This window comes from Sturnus vulgaris, chromosome Z (genome assembly GCF_052056855.1).
Source record: "Sturnus vulgaris isolate bStuVul1 chromosome Z, bStuVul1.hap1, whole genome shotgun sequence".
NCBI classification, from domain to species: Eukaryota; Metazoa; Chordata; class Aves; order Passeriformes; family Sturnidae; genus Sturnus; species Sturnus vulgaris.
Window position 1 is genome coordinate 41,194,762 of NC_142283.1, and position 17,930 is coordinate 41,212,691.

General features: G+C 34.3%; 1 protein-coding gene across 2 annotated transcripts in view; it reads left to right on the forward strand.

Moving 5' to 3' along the window:
* The window catches only part of CNTNAP4 (contactin associated protein family member 4), a 193,761-nt gene that overhangs the window by 57,948 nt on the left and 117,883 nt on the right, over positions 1 to 17,930 (forward strand). For both annotated transcript variants that reach the window (XM_014869079.2, XM_088157395.1), the window contains exon 3: positions 12,590 to 12,783. In XM_014869079.2, the coding sequence (XP_014724565.2) occupies positions 12,590 to 12,783 (194 nt within the window). The remainder of the gene's footprint in view (positions 1 to 12,589; positions 12,784 to 17,930) is intronic.

A 17,930-nucleotide genomic window follows, 5' to 3' on the forward strand; every position in this document is an offset into this window, starting at 1 on the left:
TACTATGATTTATTTATCATTACATCTATTTTTGTCTGATTCCAGTAGCTGTCCGTAATGGCTGTCATTAAAAGTGAAATGCTATGATGACTTGAAAAGATGGGATCTGAATATGCATAAATACAGAATTTTTGGTCTAAGAAAAGCTTTTAAATTAAATGTAATTTTGTAAGTAATACAGCTTAGTTGTGCATTAGTTATACACTGGTTGTCTTAAATCTGATGCAAATAAAAAATCCCTGAATTACTCATTTGTCTGTCAAGGTTGGCTGATTTAGTTTCATAAGCATTATAATGCTATTTTTGAAAATCACACATGAGCACTAATATTATCATAATACTCTGAAAAAAAAATCCAGAATGCTGAAAAACAAAGCTTTCTCCAGGGACAAAACTTAAGTGAATGGAACTGCAATTTTTCTTCATTGTTAAGTAACTCAATTAATAAATGTTGTTCTTCAGTATTGTAGGAAACAATAATAAAGCTCTGTTATTTATAGTGTACCACCTACAATTTAAACATTTAACCAACATAGATCTTATCTCCTAGATAATCAAGCCAGATGTGATTATATTTCTTAATCATGAAATTCCATTAGTCTAGCTCAATCCCATTTTCTCCATTTTGTTTTCTAGTCATCATTATTATACTCTCAGGCTTTATGCCAACAAAACTGAGTCAGGAGTCAATGCTGTTTGAAAGAGTTGAAACCTCAAAGTTAAAATATTCAACTCTCTTCTTATTTGTGAGCTCTTCATTCTAAATTATGTGGGGAAATAATGACATCATAATGCATGAATTCTGAAACACGCAGATGTTACACAAATACACAAAACCAGAAATTTACTTGTATTTGAAGAGAAGCAGTATATCTTTTTTTTACTTATTTTTATAAGAATAGGAATCTTAAACCATAGAAGGTAAATGATATCTCGACTTTATAAAAGCTCAGTAATAAATTTCTCTAGCAACGTTTTACCATTCAGGTCAATATGAAAAATATTTTTGGAAAATAAATAGAGGAGTTAGGGAGAGTTACACTAACTTCCCAGCTGAGGATCTGGTATAGTGTGTCATCTATAGATACCAATTAATGAAGTGCTAAGTTTCATGTGATATATATTTGTGAGTAATATATTTGTATTGTAACAAAATGCTGGGAGTAATGGCTAGAACACCAAATTAGGGAAATACCATATATTTAGGGGATAATGCATGTACCAGTTTTACCTCATCCTTTTCTGTTCTTGACGGGTCAAGTTGCTCTCAAATGTACAGAAGTGGAACTGCACATGTGCATGCATACTGTGACACTTGTACCTTATGCAACGTCAGAATGTAATCAGACTAGACATTTCAGTTGTCTTATCTGTCATTCCATTGCAAAATATTCATATTCCTGTGCACTTAGCACAAACAGACTTTAAAGACCAGAAGGCTGTTGCTGCACTTGTTTTCTCAAAATATCAAACTCTTTTTGTGCATGTCAGATACACATGCAGGCCCATAACGAGCTGGAGCTGGCCAGTATCTACCTGATCTTAGTTGTAGTAATTTACAATCACAGCAATGGAAATAAAATAGAGCTTTTCTCTTTTAAATATGTGTACTTAAAGTACTTTTGCTTGGGTATGGTTGTCAATATTTTTTTCTGTTTCCTTTGCTGTACTGACTGCATCATGTGTAGTGAAAGAGGTGGCAAAGTCAGTGAATCAGCATTTTAAAGGCTGAAATAGATTTTCCAGAAGTACCACCAGAAGTACCAAAGTGGATTATTGAGGATTGAGATTAAAGTAGTGATAAAAATGACAAGCACAAACATGTTCATCTGCTCAAAGGTACTATCCTGCTCATTTTATTGTAAAGTATACAAACATATCACTTTGCTAAGTAAAACTGGAGATGGTACATCTAGTTATATATTAGAACAGGGTGATAAATGTCAGGGGGTTTAAGATTTAGTTTGATAGTATATTTGAACTTGTTGCTGATCGTTTTACAGTTCAGTGATACTGCTGTATCTTCAACATTCTTCAAAGCAGTTGGCAAATCCTCAAGGAAAATGCAATAATATCTGAAATATTCATCTACCAGGGTTTTTTTTTTTTTTTTTTGCAATGAAGTTTGGTTTGTTGTTTTTTTTTTTTTTTTTAAAAACAAACTAGTTATTTCATACCTGTGTCAATCTATTCTTAATAAGTGTCACTATTTCCTATTAAAGTGGTGGATTTATGTTTGAGGAGACAGGAACACAAATCACAAATGAATTTTTGGATCAGAAAAATACAATTTAGGTACACATATTTGTCTGTTTTGGTGTAATTTATATCACTGGAGATTGTAGCTCGTATTAGGAAATTAGATTTAATTTAATTACTCTGGGATACCTCATCAAAACACTGTCATAGTGACAAACACTTAAAATACTCAGTCGTCTTATGTCAGGTGTACTTAGGCAAACTGATCAATGCAAAATGTTTTAAGCTTGATTTCATTTTCTTTGAATTCTGTGGCCATAAAATATTGGTCAGTAAAATACTGGGATGGCACACAAGCCTGAAGTGTACAGAAGTACATGCTAAAGAACCACGTTTAATTTGGTTTCAACTTTTGGGTTTGTGTGGTTGTTTCACCCTGGAATTAATGAAAGAAAAACAGCTAAGAAAGAAAGAAGAATAGTAAAATGTCTACAAGTGAATTAATTGCAGATATTTAACTGTAAAAAATATTTCTCAATATAAAAATATTTTTGTCCATGAAAACTATGGCTAATTATCACTACTAGATTTAAATTTCAAGACAGGAGTGTAACAAGTTGGGCAAGACCGCTGAGAGAGGGAAACAAATACAGATGTCTCAGTGAAAGTAGCTGCTCTGTAAAAAACATGTAAAAATTTATTAGCTTGAAAGAAGTGCATAACTTTATAAAACTGTGATGAACGGTGCATTTGAACTAGCTATGGGGGTTCGTAACAAATATTTATACAATAAATACATGTTTTCCATTTCCACTCAGTTAGTTTACATTTCCTGACATAATGCTGTATATACAAGAAATTACATCAGTACAGAAATTTTAGTGAGAATGCTGCTTAAACTCAGTGGTGTAGCAAAAGATGGTGGCAATGAAATTTTTTATTTTTGCTTCCCTGTGAAATTTTCTGTGCAACATCTATGAACAAAATAAGTGTCTCAAGTAAAATTTACAGTGATGAGATATATGTGATCCTTACTTCACTGATGGAAAAAAAGAGAGAGAAGGTTAAATGTTGGAAGTAGGGACCTAAACTTCATGCAGAGCAGGATTTACTAATACAGCATCCTAAACCTAGATATGACCAGAGAAGAGAATAGCACTATTGCAAGAGTACATTCTCCTAAGGAGGAGACAATTTCCCAGATGTAAAGTTCTGCTTTACTTGCAGTCTTGGATTATTGCCAGAATACGTGCCAAAAAGGGGTACAAATGCTGTGTGAAATTCCTAGTTTGTAGTAAGGGAGATAGTTTGCTTATCATCATGTAAAAGTGGATGGTAATAGCCAAGAATGATGTAAGTCTTGCCATGAACTGGCACATTTCCAAAACAGTTTTTCCTAAGAAACTTTATGGAGAGCAAGAGCATTTCTTCAGCATAAATATCTTGGAATGACATTTTTTTTAGTACCTGTCTCCTGCTGGAGACAGGTACTAAAAAAGCACCTTTTTAGTATAGTGCAGAAGTGGCTTAGAGTGGCTCAGATTATATCCTACACAATTATATCTTCATTACCTATATAATGTATATAAAAGCTTTTTATTCAAACTTGGGCTTTCCAGTGCACACAAAAGATGTCTACTGTAGGGCGCTGGTTCATAACACTGTGTGGTATGCTGGTGATGAAAAATCTGAACAAAATAGTTGCTTTGATAGGTGTTTGAACCATTGCAGTATGTTTTCCTTCTGATAAACTATCTCCCTCAATATATATACATAATAATTAATTGAGGAGAAATATCTTCAAAGCTTTCTGAAGAAATGTAAAATGGGATTCACTGATGCCCTTACCTAATTTACTGTTAATGCAGAAGGGGGGATGCAATAAAATTATCTACCTTTTTCTGTTTGAATGATGCAAAGTAGATCAAACTTTGTCAGTATTAATACTATTTCCTAGTGCCTTTGTGTTGCACTGATTCAAATTCGAAGTGCCTTTGAAACTCCACTTGACAAAGTAACTACTACTTGTCACAAATTATTATTAAAACCTAATATTCATTTTATAATACCTGTCACAATTTTGAAAGTTAAGTTCCTTAAATATTAAATATTCTGACAATTGAAAGAATAAATGCAATTGCTCCTTTTCTTCTAAGATCGTACATGTTTTCTTAATTGATATTCAGTCTCAGAATATCTTAAAATAAGGTTAGACCTTCCTACAAAATTAAGCTTATTTTACCTTTGAGGCCGCTGAAGTAGCTGCTACACCCACCTCCCTTAGACTGTTCTGTCTGACTGAGGCATTAATGTAGCTCTTTTTATGTTCTGTCTCAAAAGTAGCTGAAATTGTTAGTAGTTTTGATTTCTGTTGACAGAGCTCTGCATGCCACTTGTGAAATACTCCTTAGAAAACATATCTTCACTACATGGATAAGCCAAAACATACTTGTTATGCCTATACTTATTTCTGGAAATTACTTACATAAATTCATCTCATTCTTCGGATTTTAAGAGGCGAGATTTCATCATTAATTTCTTAGCAGAAAAAATAACGTATAGGTTTCAGAATCAGATTCCATTCATGAGACTTTTCAGTCTTTATTCAAGTAGTACATCTCATTACTGTGAGTGCGAAGTTCTGATATTAGGCCCTCAAAAATGTGTCTCTTAGTTATTCTCTCACAGTATTTTCTGAAACCTAACTAAGAGCTTCCTTAATAATCCAGAAAATGATGGCTTATATGTTGAGAAGGAGAGGGTAGTACTGAAGACCTTCAGAGTTTATGTAGTGCAACAGATTTGGTTTTGTTGTAATATACAGAGATAAGTTCTGTTTTCCAAAAAGAGGACATAATTCAGAGGAGTTATTTGAAGTGGAAATCTTGTTTTTGATTCCTTGAAATACATCCAAGTTTCCAGTCTGTTTCTGTACTTTTTTTGTTATATTGAACTTAACCAATATCTGTGAGTCTGTAACATTAGAAGACAAGACCAGAAAACATCTAAGAAGCTATATATGAAGTTGGATTATGTATTTCTTAGTTTTCATCTGTTCATCTTACTAGTTAGGACAGCTTCAGCTAATACGTAGTTTCCTATATACAAGTTATATTATTTAAACCATCCTAAAATAGAAGGACAATTGTGAAGACACTGAATGATTTCCTATGAAATCCAGTTATGGAAGGATACTAAACCATGACACTGTCCTGAAGGACAGCCATGCAGTCTTTTTATACACTGGTAGAATGACAGGTCACACCTGCTGTTAATTTCCTCCAAATCAGTAATGTGTCTTTCATGGACAAAGTAACTGCGTACTGGAAGTCTTAAGATTCCCCAACAATTCAAAGCCCCTTGTTTTAGTAATCTTTAAAGAGGTATTTCTCTGATCTTGCACTTTGTCTGAATGAACTATATCCTCCTGGCTTGCAAATCTTAAAATCAATAGAGGAGACTGTGGAGATGAAAACACCAGCTGGTTAGAGCATGATGCTAATAACACCAAGGATGTGGGTTTGATCCATTTGTGGACCATTCTCTTGAAAGATGGACTCGATGATCCTTGTGAATTGCTTCCAATTTGGAATATTCTGTGATTCTGTTTCCAAGGCTGTACAGTTTCTAACGAGTTAGACATGGGTCTTTTGTCAGGCAATAACAATTCTTTTTGAAGATGTGAGCTTTCCTGCACTAAATTCTCTTTTGACAAAGACTTTTTAGTCCTGATAATAATCTCATAGGAAACAATAGAGTTCAAGCTTCAGATAAAATTTGTCAGGGAGATTCTCTTGAGAAGTCAGAAAGTTCAGAAAGAAACACTTTGCTTTGTAAACTCCTTAGAGAGGAGTGTAGGTGAAGCAGGATCCATCCTAATTCCAGACTTAGTCCAGAGTTTATGTCTAATGGTTTATCTAGGTGTTATTCAGCCTTTATATAACTTTCTCTAACAGGATTAAGGACAGCGAACCAAATATATGAATAATAAGTATGTTATTTTTTGAAATTGGTGATGATTATGATTAGACTAAAAAACTTCAATCAGAGTTACTTCCTGCAGAGTGTATTTATAACTACTATTATAGTGCATTACTTTTTTAAAGCAATATTGAAGTCATTATATTAAGACTAGCAAAATAGTTATTAGCAGGAGATTTATACCATACCGATGACCCTGGGCAACTCTTTAATTCAGCCTCAAGGAGTAACCCTGAGGAGCATTACCACTCAAGGAAGGAATCTCCACATGCGTCCTAGAAGGAGTTGTTGCAAGTCCCTGCTGTAAGAAGAGGGATTGGGTTTTCATAGTATAAAGTCATTGACTGTCAAATGCATGTTTCTGGGCCAGCTGTGTCAGCCCAGCAGCCTTTAGCTCAGCAGCTTTAGATAAATTACGACTGCTATCACTTGGTGGTTCCTTTATTAGGATATCTGTATGCTGCATCCTCACTGGTATGAGTTTCTGTTGGGAAATGTTCTTCACATCCTCAGAATATTTAGCTTTGGATTGATGTGTCAGGCTGGCCTCAGTGTTCTTTAAAACAGGAAGAGTGTAACCCCTCCTCTCCACCTGTAATCAATAACTTTTGAAAGTATGGTAAATTCCAGGCTGTTTTATCTCCACCTAGAAGAGCATCCCACTACATATCAAAGGCAAAAGATGAACAGCTATCAAAAATGTGTCTGAAAATTGCTATGGTGAAATTTTATATGTGAAGCAGCAAATGCAGAACTGGGTTTTGATCTAGCTGTCCTTCTCAGGTTTCTTCAATCTGCGTGGGAAAAAAAATTCTGTGTCCTGTATTTCTTAATCATAGCTCAAGGTCCCTCATCTCTTCTCAGGTTTACTTGCCACAGTATATCTCTGGTTTCAAATTTTGAGGCTTTTGTCCATATCTTTTATCACTGAATTATGGCTTAGAACAGCATTGCTGTAATAGATTTCACACGGCCTTTCTGAAAAATGGGCCAAGTTGTGATTTATGCTCTTCGGCATTTTTGGCTATTTAGGTTCTTCTTGATGATTACTTTTCCTGCATTTTGCTGGGCTATAAATGGGAATCTCTAATTGCATGAGTTCTATGTCGTGAATTGCCTCATTAAGACATAGGAGAACTAAAATGTAAAAGACAAGGGGTTTATCACAGCAGTACACACTTTTTTAAGGGGCCAAGAGGATTGTCACCTGCTAACAATGTATAAATATCAGATATTGCCCCCAACTCCCCACCTCCATTTTCTGTCAATTAACTTAAAGAAAAAAACCCTTGGACTTTTTATGTAAGTATGCACCTAGTTTTTTAATTCTCCATTTGTGAAAGAGGATGCTATTCAGCTTAAGAAATGAAATAGTGTCATATTTTGATATTTTAGGGGTTTTGAATGCTGTAAAACAGTTCATTTTTCATTTCACATAAGCCTTAGAAGACTCAGTTGTCAATTACTTGCATGAAGAAAATCTGCTTTTTAATAAGAGCAGGCAAATTCATCCCTGCTGCAACTTTATTGACTTGAAATTAAAATCAGCTTCTGTTAAATGATCCATATGGGAAATACAGTTTGATTAATCAAAGGAAAGCATCCTTTCCGATATGTGTTAGTTTTAAACCTGAACTTTTGCTAATCCAGTATTGTAAATAAATATGAAAAAAACTCACAGAATTTAAGAGCGGTGTAGGTGCTGGTGCTGCCTAAATGATCTAATGAACTGCATGTGAAGAAGCAGATGTCAAGGCATGTATGACTGTAAACTGTTCTGTGGTTTATATGACAATATATTCGTAGTCATACAGATAAGAAAAAGTAGGGTGCTGTTCATATTAAGGGGTAATCTTTAAATCAGTTTCTATTCTATCTAGTTCAGAGTTTTTAAAATTATGCTAAAGTAGCCTGGCATCCTGATAACTATACAGGGCAAGTTTGGAAAGCTTAAGCATCACCAAATAAATTTTCTGCCATCAGGGTTAAAGGTTTTTAACCTGATATAGCATTCCAAGTCCACTGTAGCAATACTCAGGTATTTTCTGCCCTGGATTTGAGTTTTTTGACCTTATCTTCAGTTATTTCTAATTTTGTTCTAGTTTCTTTTTTGTTACCTATTTGCTAACTTTGCTGACTTTTTTTCCCCGTTTTCAATGTTAGTGATAACGATATTGTCATGATTAGCTGGTGAAGCTAAGGAAGTATGAAAGTAAAAGCTCTTTAAACACATATTCTAGCAGACAGGAACCAGGGTAATGAAATAATACCCATTCAGTGTTGTGATTTGTTTATGTTGATGGTCATGGGAGAGGTCAGAGGATATTTAAACTCCAAAAGCAAGAAAGGTAATATAATGAAATTTAAACTACATATGAAGAGCATAAAAATTTAATTCAAGAAATATGGGGTATTTGAAGGAAAGCAAGTCTTCTGCTAGAAGTTTAGTGCATAGATCTAGGACAGATTACAGGCTGCAGTCTTGTTTATAGTTTGGCAGTTGTAGTGATGAAGAAATTGCTGACAGAACTAATCAATGACATCACCTTGTACATCTCCCACAGAAGAGCACTGTGCACTGCTTGGAGTGAAAGTGTGAGGAAACTCCAATATATTTCACTTGACTGACTTGAAAATGAATGTTATAATGTTGTAGAAACAGAAATCAAGAATAATGGAATTTCACAGGCAAAATTTGAAATATGAAATATGCATGATTGCTTAGATTTTAAGTCTAGCGCAAATTAATCAATTTTAATGCATTAAAAATATCAAAAGCTTAGGAATTTTTTCTATCATTTAACAATCAATTTATTCATGAATATCACATAAAATGAAGGAGGCTATTTATCAATTACTACATATAAGTGACTGATGGAAACTTCAAACTTTGATTGATTTCTCCCAGTCACCATAGATCCTCCATTTACTTATGAGCCATCAAGTAAAGCTGGCAAGTTCTTACTAAAATGGAAATGAAAGATAAGGTTCATGAGTTAAGAAAAGGAGTTAGTAGAAAAAGTATTGCTAAATGTGTTCAGTAAATGATGTACTTAAAAAAGTACATCGTAGTTATACAAACGTTTTACAAGCATTGGCATGTAAATACTATAATAGGAATAATAAGTTAAATGAAAAGATTTTATGTATTATCTGTGTGTTCAACTTCAAGTCAGCATGTTCTTCATAAAAAGTAACTTTGTAATGCTTGGGGTTTTTAAAAGAAATAAAGCATGAATCTTGCATGCTTGGGCAGCTTGAATGTAGATTTTTGGTATGTTTCATACAAATAATCTCAATATTGGCATGACACGGTAGGAAAGAGAAAGGGTTAAAAACTCCCTGAGATAAAGTTCAAAAAAAGGAACTCTACATAAAGGTTTTCTCCCTTTTGAAAATTATTTTTCTGATTTGCTGTTAGTTCACAATAAAAGATGTTTCATCGGTCACTGCAGAACATACATTCATATGTTATTGAAGAAAACATATGCTTTACATAAAAGACATTGACGAAAAAAATAAAAAGAGAGAAATAAGGTGAAGACTTCAAAGTCAATAATTCAGGAAATTTAGAGAGGACAAAATTATGGTCCTGTAAATCTTAATCTATCCCTGTGTGTTCATATATTTTGGTACAGCCTTGTTTAATATACATGGTATCTGCATCCTTGTGAGGAGCTGTTTAAGACCTCTCCAGATCTTCGCAGAAACATCCACACCATGCAGCATGAAGTCTGACAAACAAGATCCTTTTGACATCTGTTGTGCAGCTAACTTCTGTGCATCACCATGTCCAGATGTATGCTGCAGACAAAAGCGGTTTGGCACACTCATTAATCTTGCTGCAAGGGCAGGACACACTGTAAAGAGTGCAGGGTGAGAAGCTGGCATGCTCTACTAGTGTTTTCTGCAGGACTGGGCAACCATTTCATGTCTGTGATGTGTCAGGTGGCAGCCAGATGTTGGGAGCACACCTGGCTGCTGTATAGTCAGACAGGAGAGTTCATGAAGAGCCTTTGACAGATGAAAGCATCATGTGAGCCAGGGTTGTGGTGTTTCAGGAAACATGTTGCAGCTTCTGCCTGGTGGTCCAGACTGTGGTTTGACACAGGCTCTTGGAGATATGCTGTTTCTGCTTGGTGGTTTTTCTTTATGGGCCTTATGTTGCATTAGTCAGTAAGGACCCAATAGATGACTTCTGGGACTGCATTTTTACTGGAATCCCTCAAATCAAATAGTGCTGACATTACAACAGTGTGTATCTGTGTCTCTTTCTCTTCTTTCTTTTCTAGATGTAGTGGAGCATGATGAGGGCATATAGACTAGCTGATGACATGCCTAGCAAAAGTTTCTGGAAAACATAGTGCTAAAGACAGGAGAACTTATCTCAGGCTAGCACCAAGTAGTACTGCCATAACAGGTTGCTTTTCAGGCATTTTATTGACATCCTTCTAACTTCCATTATGTCATTTTGAATAAAGTTCTGTAGTCATCAACTGAAGATGTTTTGTCTCAGAAGGAATTTACAAATTATGTACCTAGCATAGACTACTCCTGTTGACGACAGTTTAAGTGGAAAGTTCAAAAATGTCAAAACAGCATGGTGACATAATTCTGAGAAGGCTTTGGATAACACAGCATGGCAGAATGTTGCTGTGTCTGTTAGTGGTCATGCAGAAACTGAGGTTTTGGAAGTTGGCAATTAAGTTCTATGTGGTGTGTGCCACAGATGCAGTATAGGATGTGAATGTGGACCAGTCTGCCTATAGGTGAGAGGACCCTTGTTCAACCTCCCCTGCCAAATGCTCACGGAGTTTTTTTGTTTGATGCCACCACATGGCCACTAAAAGATGAAATTATGTGGTCACAAGGAAAGGCTTTGGAATATGCTTGAGGGTAATTGAGATGCAGCTACTGAAATCACGTATTTGCATAAAATTCTAAATACTGATTTGGATAAATAGAGAAAAAATATGCACAGTATTTAATCCATAGTTTTAATTCTGTTACATTTTAATTAGCACACAAATGGTGGGTAAAGGAATTGTTACATATATGGGACTTTATGTTTTTCTCTCAGTTCTTCCTGCTTGGCTCTGCACAATGGACCTCACTTTTTGCGATTTATGAATAGCTGTATGATCTCCCACCATTTTATATTTAAGCGACAGTTTTACATCCCTAATAAAAAAATTCTTTTTTTCTTTTTCTTTCCTAGAGAAGATAATGTTAAGAACTTGACTCATGACTCCAAAAAGAATTAAGCAACATGTAGTATTTAGCTATGAATTTTTCTACATCTTGAAGCCTATGCAAGCATAAAATTGGATTGTAGCTAACTGATTGTTGTGGAAACTAGATATATCTGTTCTGGTTCTGTGTATGCATGCTTTAAGAACTTTTCAAGGTGCCTCTTACTGTGTGTTTTTCAGAGTTAGATCTAAATCTAGCCTTAAATAATGGGTATTTAAAAATTTTTATCACACCATTCTCTGATAAAACTCACCAGATGCTGTGTCTGAATACTTGTATATTTTGCAATGTAGTTCTGTAAACCAATGCTTTTTCTTACGAGATTGATACCTATCCTTGACCTTTTCCACCCAGCTTTACAGGAAAACTAGCATGATCTGAGTAAATAAAAACAAACAAAGGAGCACTGAGTGATATGATTTCTTCCTTTTAATATGTTTCTGATTAATTAAAATACTGGAGGTCTAGGTCAACATTTTGTGTGATATTTTTTCTTTGCAGACAGGTTTGCCTGTGGTTGAAACTGCATGTGTACACCTCATATTCTCTTTCCATTTTGCTTACAAATTTATTGATCATTTTAAGGAGCATGTGCAAATCTGTCATGTAACTAAGCTTTATTGCTTCATATGCAAATTTATATATCCAGGCCTCACAGAACAGGATCGTCCAGAATCACTGAGGTTAGATAGGACCTCTGGAGATCTTCTAGTGTACATAAAGTGAAATTGGGATGCATAAAACAGAAACACAAAATTCAGATTTTTTTACTTGAAGAGTCTAGTTGGTAAAAATTACTCTGCAAAATTTTCTGTGGGACTTTGAGACAGAGAGGAGGATGTGAATAAATTCCTAATAATTTATAATAGTTACATTTGGTTACAAATGTCTAGTAATCTAGTATACATTTTCAGAATACTTGCTAAATAATACCAAAATAGTTTTGATGCAACTATATCTTGAATTAGAATCAGAGAATCATTGAATGGCTTGACTTGGAAAGGACTTCTAACAATCTTCTGGTTTGAAAACCCTATGTTGGAGAGGGATATTTTTCATTAGATAATGTTGCTCAATTTTATTTTTGCATATACAAATTTTGTGTTAACTTGCTTATTTTTAGGAATACTTTTCACTCTTTTTCATTTTTTTTAAGGTGCTGGTGGCTGGTCTCCACTTGTGTCCAATAAATATCAATGGCTTCAGATTGATCTTGGTGAAAGAACTGAGATTACTGCTGTTGCTACTCAAGGTGGTTATGGGAGCTCAGACTGGGTTACAAGCTACATTCTGATGTTTAGTGACAGTGGACGAAATTGGAAGCAATATCGTCAAGAAGAAAGCATTTGGGTATGTTCTTCCAATAATGAGAATTAAGTTTCTGCAAAAGACTTAAAGGCGACTTACTGCATATTGTTGGAGATCTAAGTAAAGCTGTAGAATATAAAGAACTACACTAAAAGTGTTTAGATAATTAAATATACAAAGCAATTTAGCTCTTGAAAAGATGAAAGACTGTAAAAAGAAAACAAACATAAAAAATCTAGCTGTAGCAGTACTCCATTAAGACACAAGGAATTATTCTGAGGATTAAAAATGTACTACAAAATCTCTTTTGTCTTGCTATGTATGGCAAACTTTTTTTTCCCAAAAGCATTGATCCCAGTGCATAAAACTTGGCTTTTAGTTACGGTTGAAAAACAAAACAAAACAAAACAAAGCAGAGCAAAGCAAACCAAACCAAACCAAAACAATACAAAACAAGTCAAAACACTTGCTTTATTTTTTTTGTAGAACGTTTGAACTGATTGTAAGAATAAAATGAAACAACCAAGCAAATCCCAGTCTATTTCAAAGAAAATGAAAAACATGAAGCAATATTTAAATTTTGGTCATCAAATTCAGAGTCAAGTTTCTGATGCTGTAATCTGTTTATCTCTGACTAGCTTTGTAAATAATAATGGTAATTAATAAGCCATTAATAAGGTCATCACTTTATTTTTGCATTAATATAAATGAGAGCAAAGGGTACAAAACCGGAGAGATGCTGTCCAAAGTCTACAAGAAAAGATGGATTATGTAGTTTTAGAAAAGTGTTGCATCTTTCCTTGATCCCCAGTAATTGGCAGCTTGGACTAGAGGAAGAATATTGGAGCTTGTGTTATATTATTGTATCCTGTCAAGTTAATTCTGTTCTCCATGCATAGAGCTGATAGATTTCTAAATTTTTCTAAGCCTTAGACTTCACTTATTTCTTGCTGCAGTTAAACATTATGTTAATATGTATTTCATTTTATGCATTTTGATTTTGTTGACTTTTAATTCAAAATGTTCTTGTCACTCTTACTGTCAAAACCCATCCATGGTATAATGAGATTATGCAGTGTTTTACTTGTTGCATAATTATCCTGCTTTTTAAATTTGCTATATACTTCCACTACAGATTGTGTTTTCATAACAAAGAGAAATAAATGAGTTTCTAATCCATATGGCTGTGGGGAGTAAGAAAATCAATCAATTTTCCAAATGTTAATTAAGCATAAGTTGCTACAATATTGTCTTTGCTCATCTTAAGACTGACTGACAAAACATATTTGAGAGGTAGGGGCAGCTTGATCTCTTCCACGGCAACTCCTTTGAAATCAAATACTGGCGTAGCAAACAGTGATGCAGATTGTTATTTCTTGTATATTGCCACCAGTAAAATATCAAATGAAAGTTCTGAAAAATAGCTAAATGCTGATGCAGACATTGCATAAGGGGGTCGTTAGATCTATAAGAGCTAAAAAGTGGAGCTTCAATTCCATCATCTCAAACTTAATAAAAAATGATTATTTTAATGATTGCAATGCAGATTGAAGGTATGGCTTGCAGGCAGTAATGAATAATTCAAGGATGCAAACCATCAAATTCGGGGCATTCTATTGATCTTTTTATGTATCTTTATTTAGGAGTTCTGCTTCTAGGGGAATATATTTTCTCTTTTCTAAACTAATACACAGATGTAGTGAAAACTCTTAAATCTCTATTTATTTTATAGATTTTCTTTGACTGATATCTCTGACTTCTTAAATGACATGCTCAAGTTCATTAAGGCAAGAACATCCAACATTTCATAATATCTACCGTGTTGCTATTTTTAACTGAGTCGTTGGCCTGACCAGAAGTAACTTTGGGAATTTTTTTAATACTACTCTGCAGTAGAATGATGGAAGATGTCCAGTTCTGAGGGGCCTGTTTTGAAATCTTCACTAGATACAAGGATTTTACTTTCTAACCACTTTTGCAGACTTGAGTAAAGATAGTTCTCTTGCCTGCAAATTCACTTCCTACTTTCTATCTTTCTTTTCAGAAGTCAGATTTGAATTATCTTTGTTTCCCTATGGCTTATCTTAAAGTTCTGAAACTCCTGTCACCGTGCAGCTATAGCAGTTTTCTTCATCCACTGTAAAATTTTTGTAACAACTGAGGTGAAAGAATACTATCTACACATCTGCAAATGATCTAGTTACCAAAACTCTCTTAATAGTTTGTGGAGAGGGTAGTTTTGTCTCTGACAATAGGTGTCTTGCTTAGGTTGAAATGAACCACCTTTCACCTTTCCCTGCCTATAAAACACTTCGTAGTGTGTTGGTGCTGAATTTGGATGTAAAAATTCTGACGTTTGGTGAGATTAGCCTCTCTCCCTTCCCTGTGAAACTATTAAATACTTGCTTTCACTTTTCTGTATATTGGGAATTGGTTTAAAAGGAAACATGGTGAATGTAGTCTTTACTCATGCAATATATTTTGGTCTCAGTGTTCTAATTTTCTTGTTGTACTGACGACCTAAATGTATGCCTTACTTGCTGTCTCACAACTATAGGAACTTTGCAGTTTATGTGAATTTTATTTATGGCTTAAAAACCTATAATTATTAGACGAGTTTTTGAAAGACTAACTCCATTACATTTAATTCCTAAGACTCCTGTCACTATAGATAAAGTATTGTTATCTATGGGTTCTACAGTAGAGTTTTTCTTATTTCAACTACACGTTTTGATTTCTGTCCTCAGTGATATTACTGTCACTGTATTTTAAAGTTAACTGTATTTTCTGCCCTTTTCTTGATATTTATTTTAAGATTTTTTTCACTCAGACCTTAGTAGAATCAGGATTTCCATCTCTTTTAGGAATTGGTACAGTTTCGGTCAAGATATAACTCTCAAGTAAAATAGTTGTTATAAGTGGTAAAACACGTTATTTTTGCATAGAAATAATTCCCTTTGATAATGATTAGTTTAATCTTGGGAAGAAATAATTCAACTCAATTTTATATTTTCTTTAATTTTGCCATAAATATAGACAACACATAGTGTTTGAACAACACATGTTGTGTCCTTTTACATTCTTCAGTCTTTTTATTGTGTTCCTATTCCTTAGGATGTAGTTTTGGATGCAGTAAAGTTCAAACTCACAAGCCCAATCTTTTGCATGGTTCTCTTTTAAAATGAGAAGACACCTCAAATATTTTTGTATCAGATGATTTTTTTCTCTGGAAATGATGATTCTTTTCACTTCTGTCAAAACTCAGGAGGTATACAGTAAAACATCATTTGAAAATATATGTTAAATTTTGGTCAAGAAGTGCTAGGAAACTTTATGTCTTTAAATACTGCCTTTATTAGAGGTACTGCTATTCATTTGTCCTCGTAATTTGTATTTGTATTCTTCCTCGTAATTCTAGATACCGTCACCTGTATTTTGTTTGTGAAGAATCTCATATTGTAATCATATTTATCTAGTTGGGGCTATGTATATTGATCATTTCAACTAGTATAGTTTCTGGGTTTAACTAAATTCATAGCGTTGTGTGTTTTTATCCTGTGTACCCTCTCCTTGACATTACTAATGGCTTTTCTTTTAAAAAGAGAGTAATAAGATAAAGAGATTAAAAGGGAGGAGTTAAGAGGGCAAAGAAGGATAGCAATTCACAGTTTCAATAACAAGTTTCCCATGGCTGATAATTTCAATGAAAACATGAATCATCTAACTCATGGAGAAATGCATCTCAATGTTATTCATTAAAAGGAGTTTCGAAGAACAAAAGAAATGCAATTTCTTTTTGATACAATATTGACTATTTCTTCTCTGACACACATATGGAAATATATTCAGCCGTCAATTTTGTGGATTGTATTTTTTTTCCTGTAAGTATAATGATTTATCCATTCCACAGCTGGTATTGAATTTTTACTTTTATGTGTTTCTTTTAAAAATTATTTCCAAAGAGAGAAATTAAAATTAATGGACAAAAATAGCTAAAAGTCGGGGAAATTATGACCATTTTAGTAAATTCTTTTTTAGAAGACAAATTTGTTTATGCCTGTTTATTTTTGTACATATATAGTTGTGATGTCTACTGGATGTTTAATTTAACTTAGCTGAAGTTAAAACTGTGAATTTCTTTTATCTAATATCCTCAACCTTGAGAGCTTGCACAGAAATATTTTCACTGTAACACTTGCTATTTTAATGGTATGTAGTATAATTTTATGAATGGTGAAGAATTAATTGTATATGCATTGCTACACATATTCAAAACTTTGTTTTTAAAGGAATTGGGGTTTTATATTTTATTGGAGACTTCCCATGGTGTCTCCAGTAATAAATAACTCACAATTAGGCAAACTTACAGGTTAAGAAATACCGAATCACAAGTATTTTGTAATAACCACATTATAAGTTTCAAGACTACACTGTTCTGATAAAGCTGGTGACTTTTTCTTAGACTCAGTGATTCACGTTTTCTGTGATCCTCCTCCTTAGAGAGCAGAGTCATCGTTCTTGATCATAATTTGCTTCACTTTAGTAGCAAAAGACTGTACATATGTGCTACTTTTTTTGAGTTCTGCTAATTACTTTTTGAACCCAAATGTTTTTTCTGTTGATTCCTTCTGCAAGCCATGTCATAGATAATTTAAGTGGGTACTCTATCACTACATTTTCTGTAGGTACACTTTTGAAATATTGTGACTTCAGACTGCCTGACACTTCTGTTAGTGACAGGAAAGAGAGAACCTCTTTTATCTGTGAATTAAAGTAGAGCATGGAGTAATGACCCCCATGGGGGATCCACACTGGACCGCTGAGCAGCTGAAGGACTGCACTCCGTGGAAAGGACACATGCTGAAGTACAGACGAGTGTGAAGAGTCACAGCCCCTTCAAGAAGAAGCATGTGACAGAAACCACTTCTCATAGAAGGTATCCCTGCCCGCTGCAGGGGAGTCAGGACTTTAAAGTCTCTTTATACAGCTGGCCCCCAATCCATTAATCCAGCCCAACTGGATCCCTCTGTAGAGCTTTTTACTCTCCAGCAAGAGTATCATGTCTGCCCAGCTTGGTGTTGTCTGTGAACTGACCAAGGGGGAACTTGATGGTTTTTGTTGATTGGGAAAAGATGCTGAGGAATGCAGGAAGAAGCAGGAAAAAATGAAGGAGGAGAATATTCTTAACT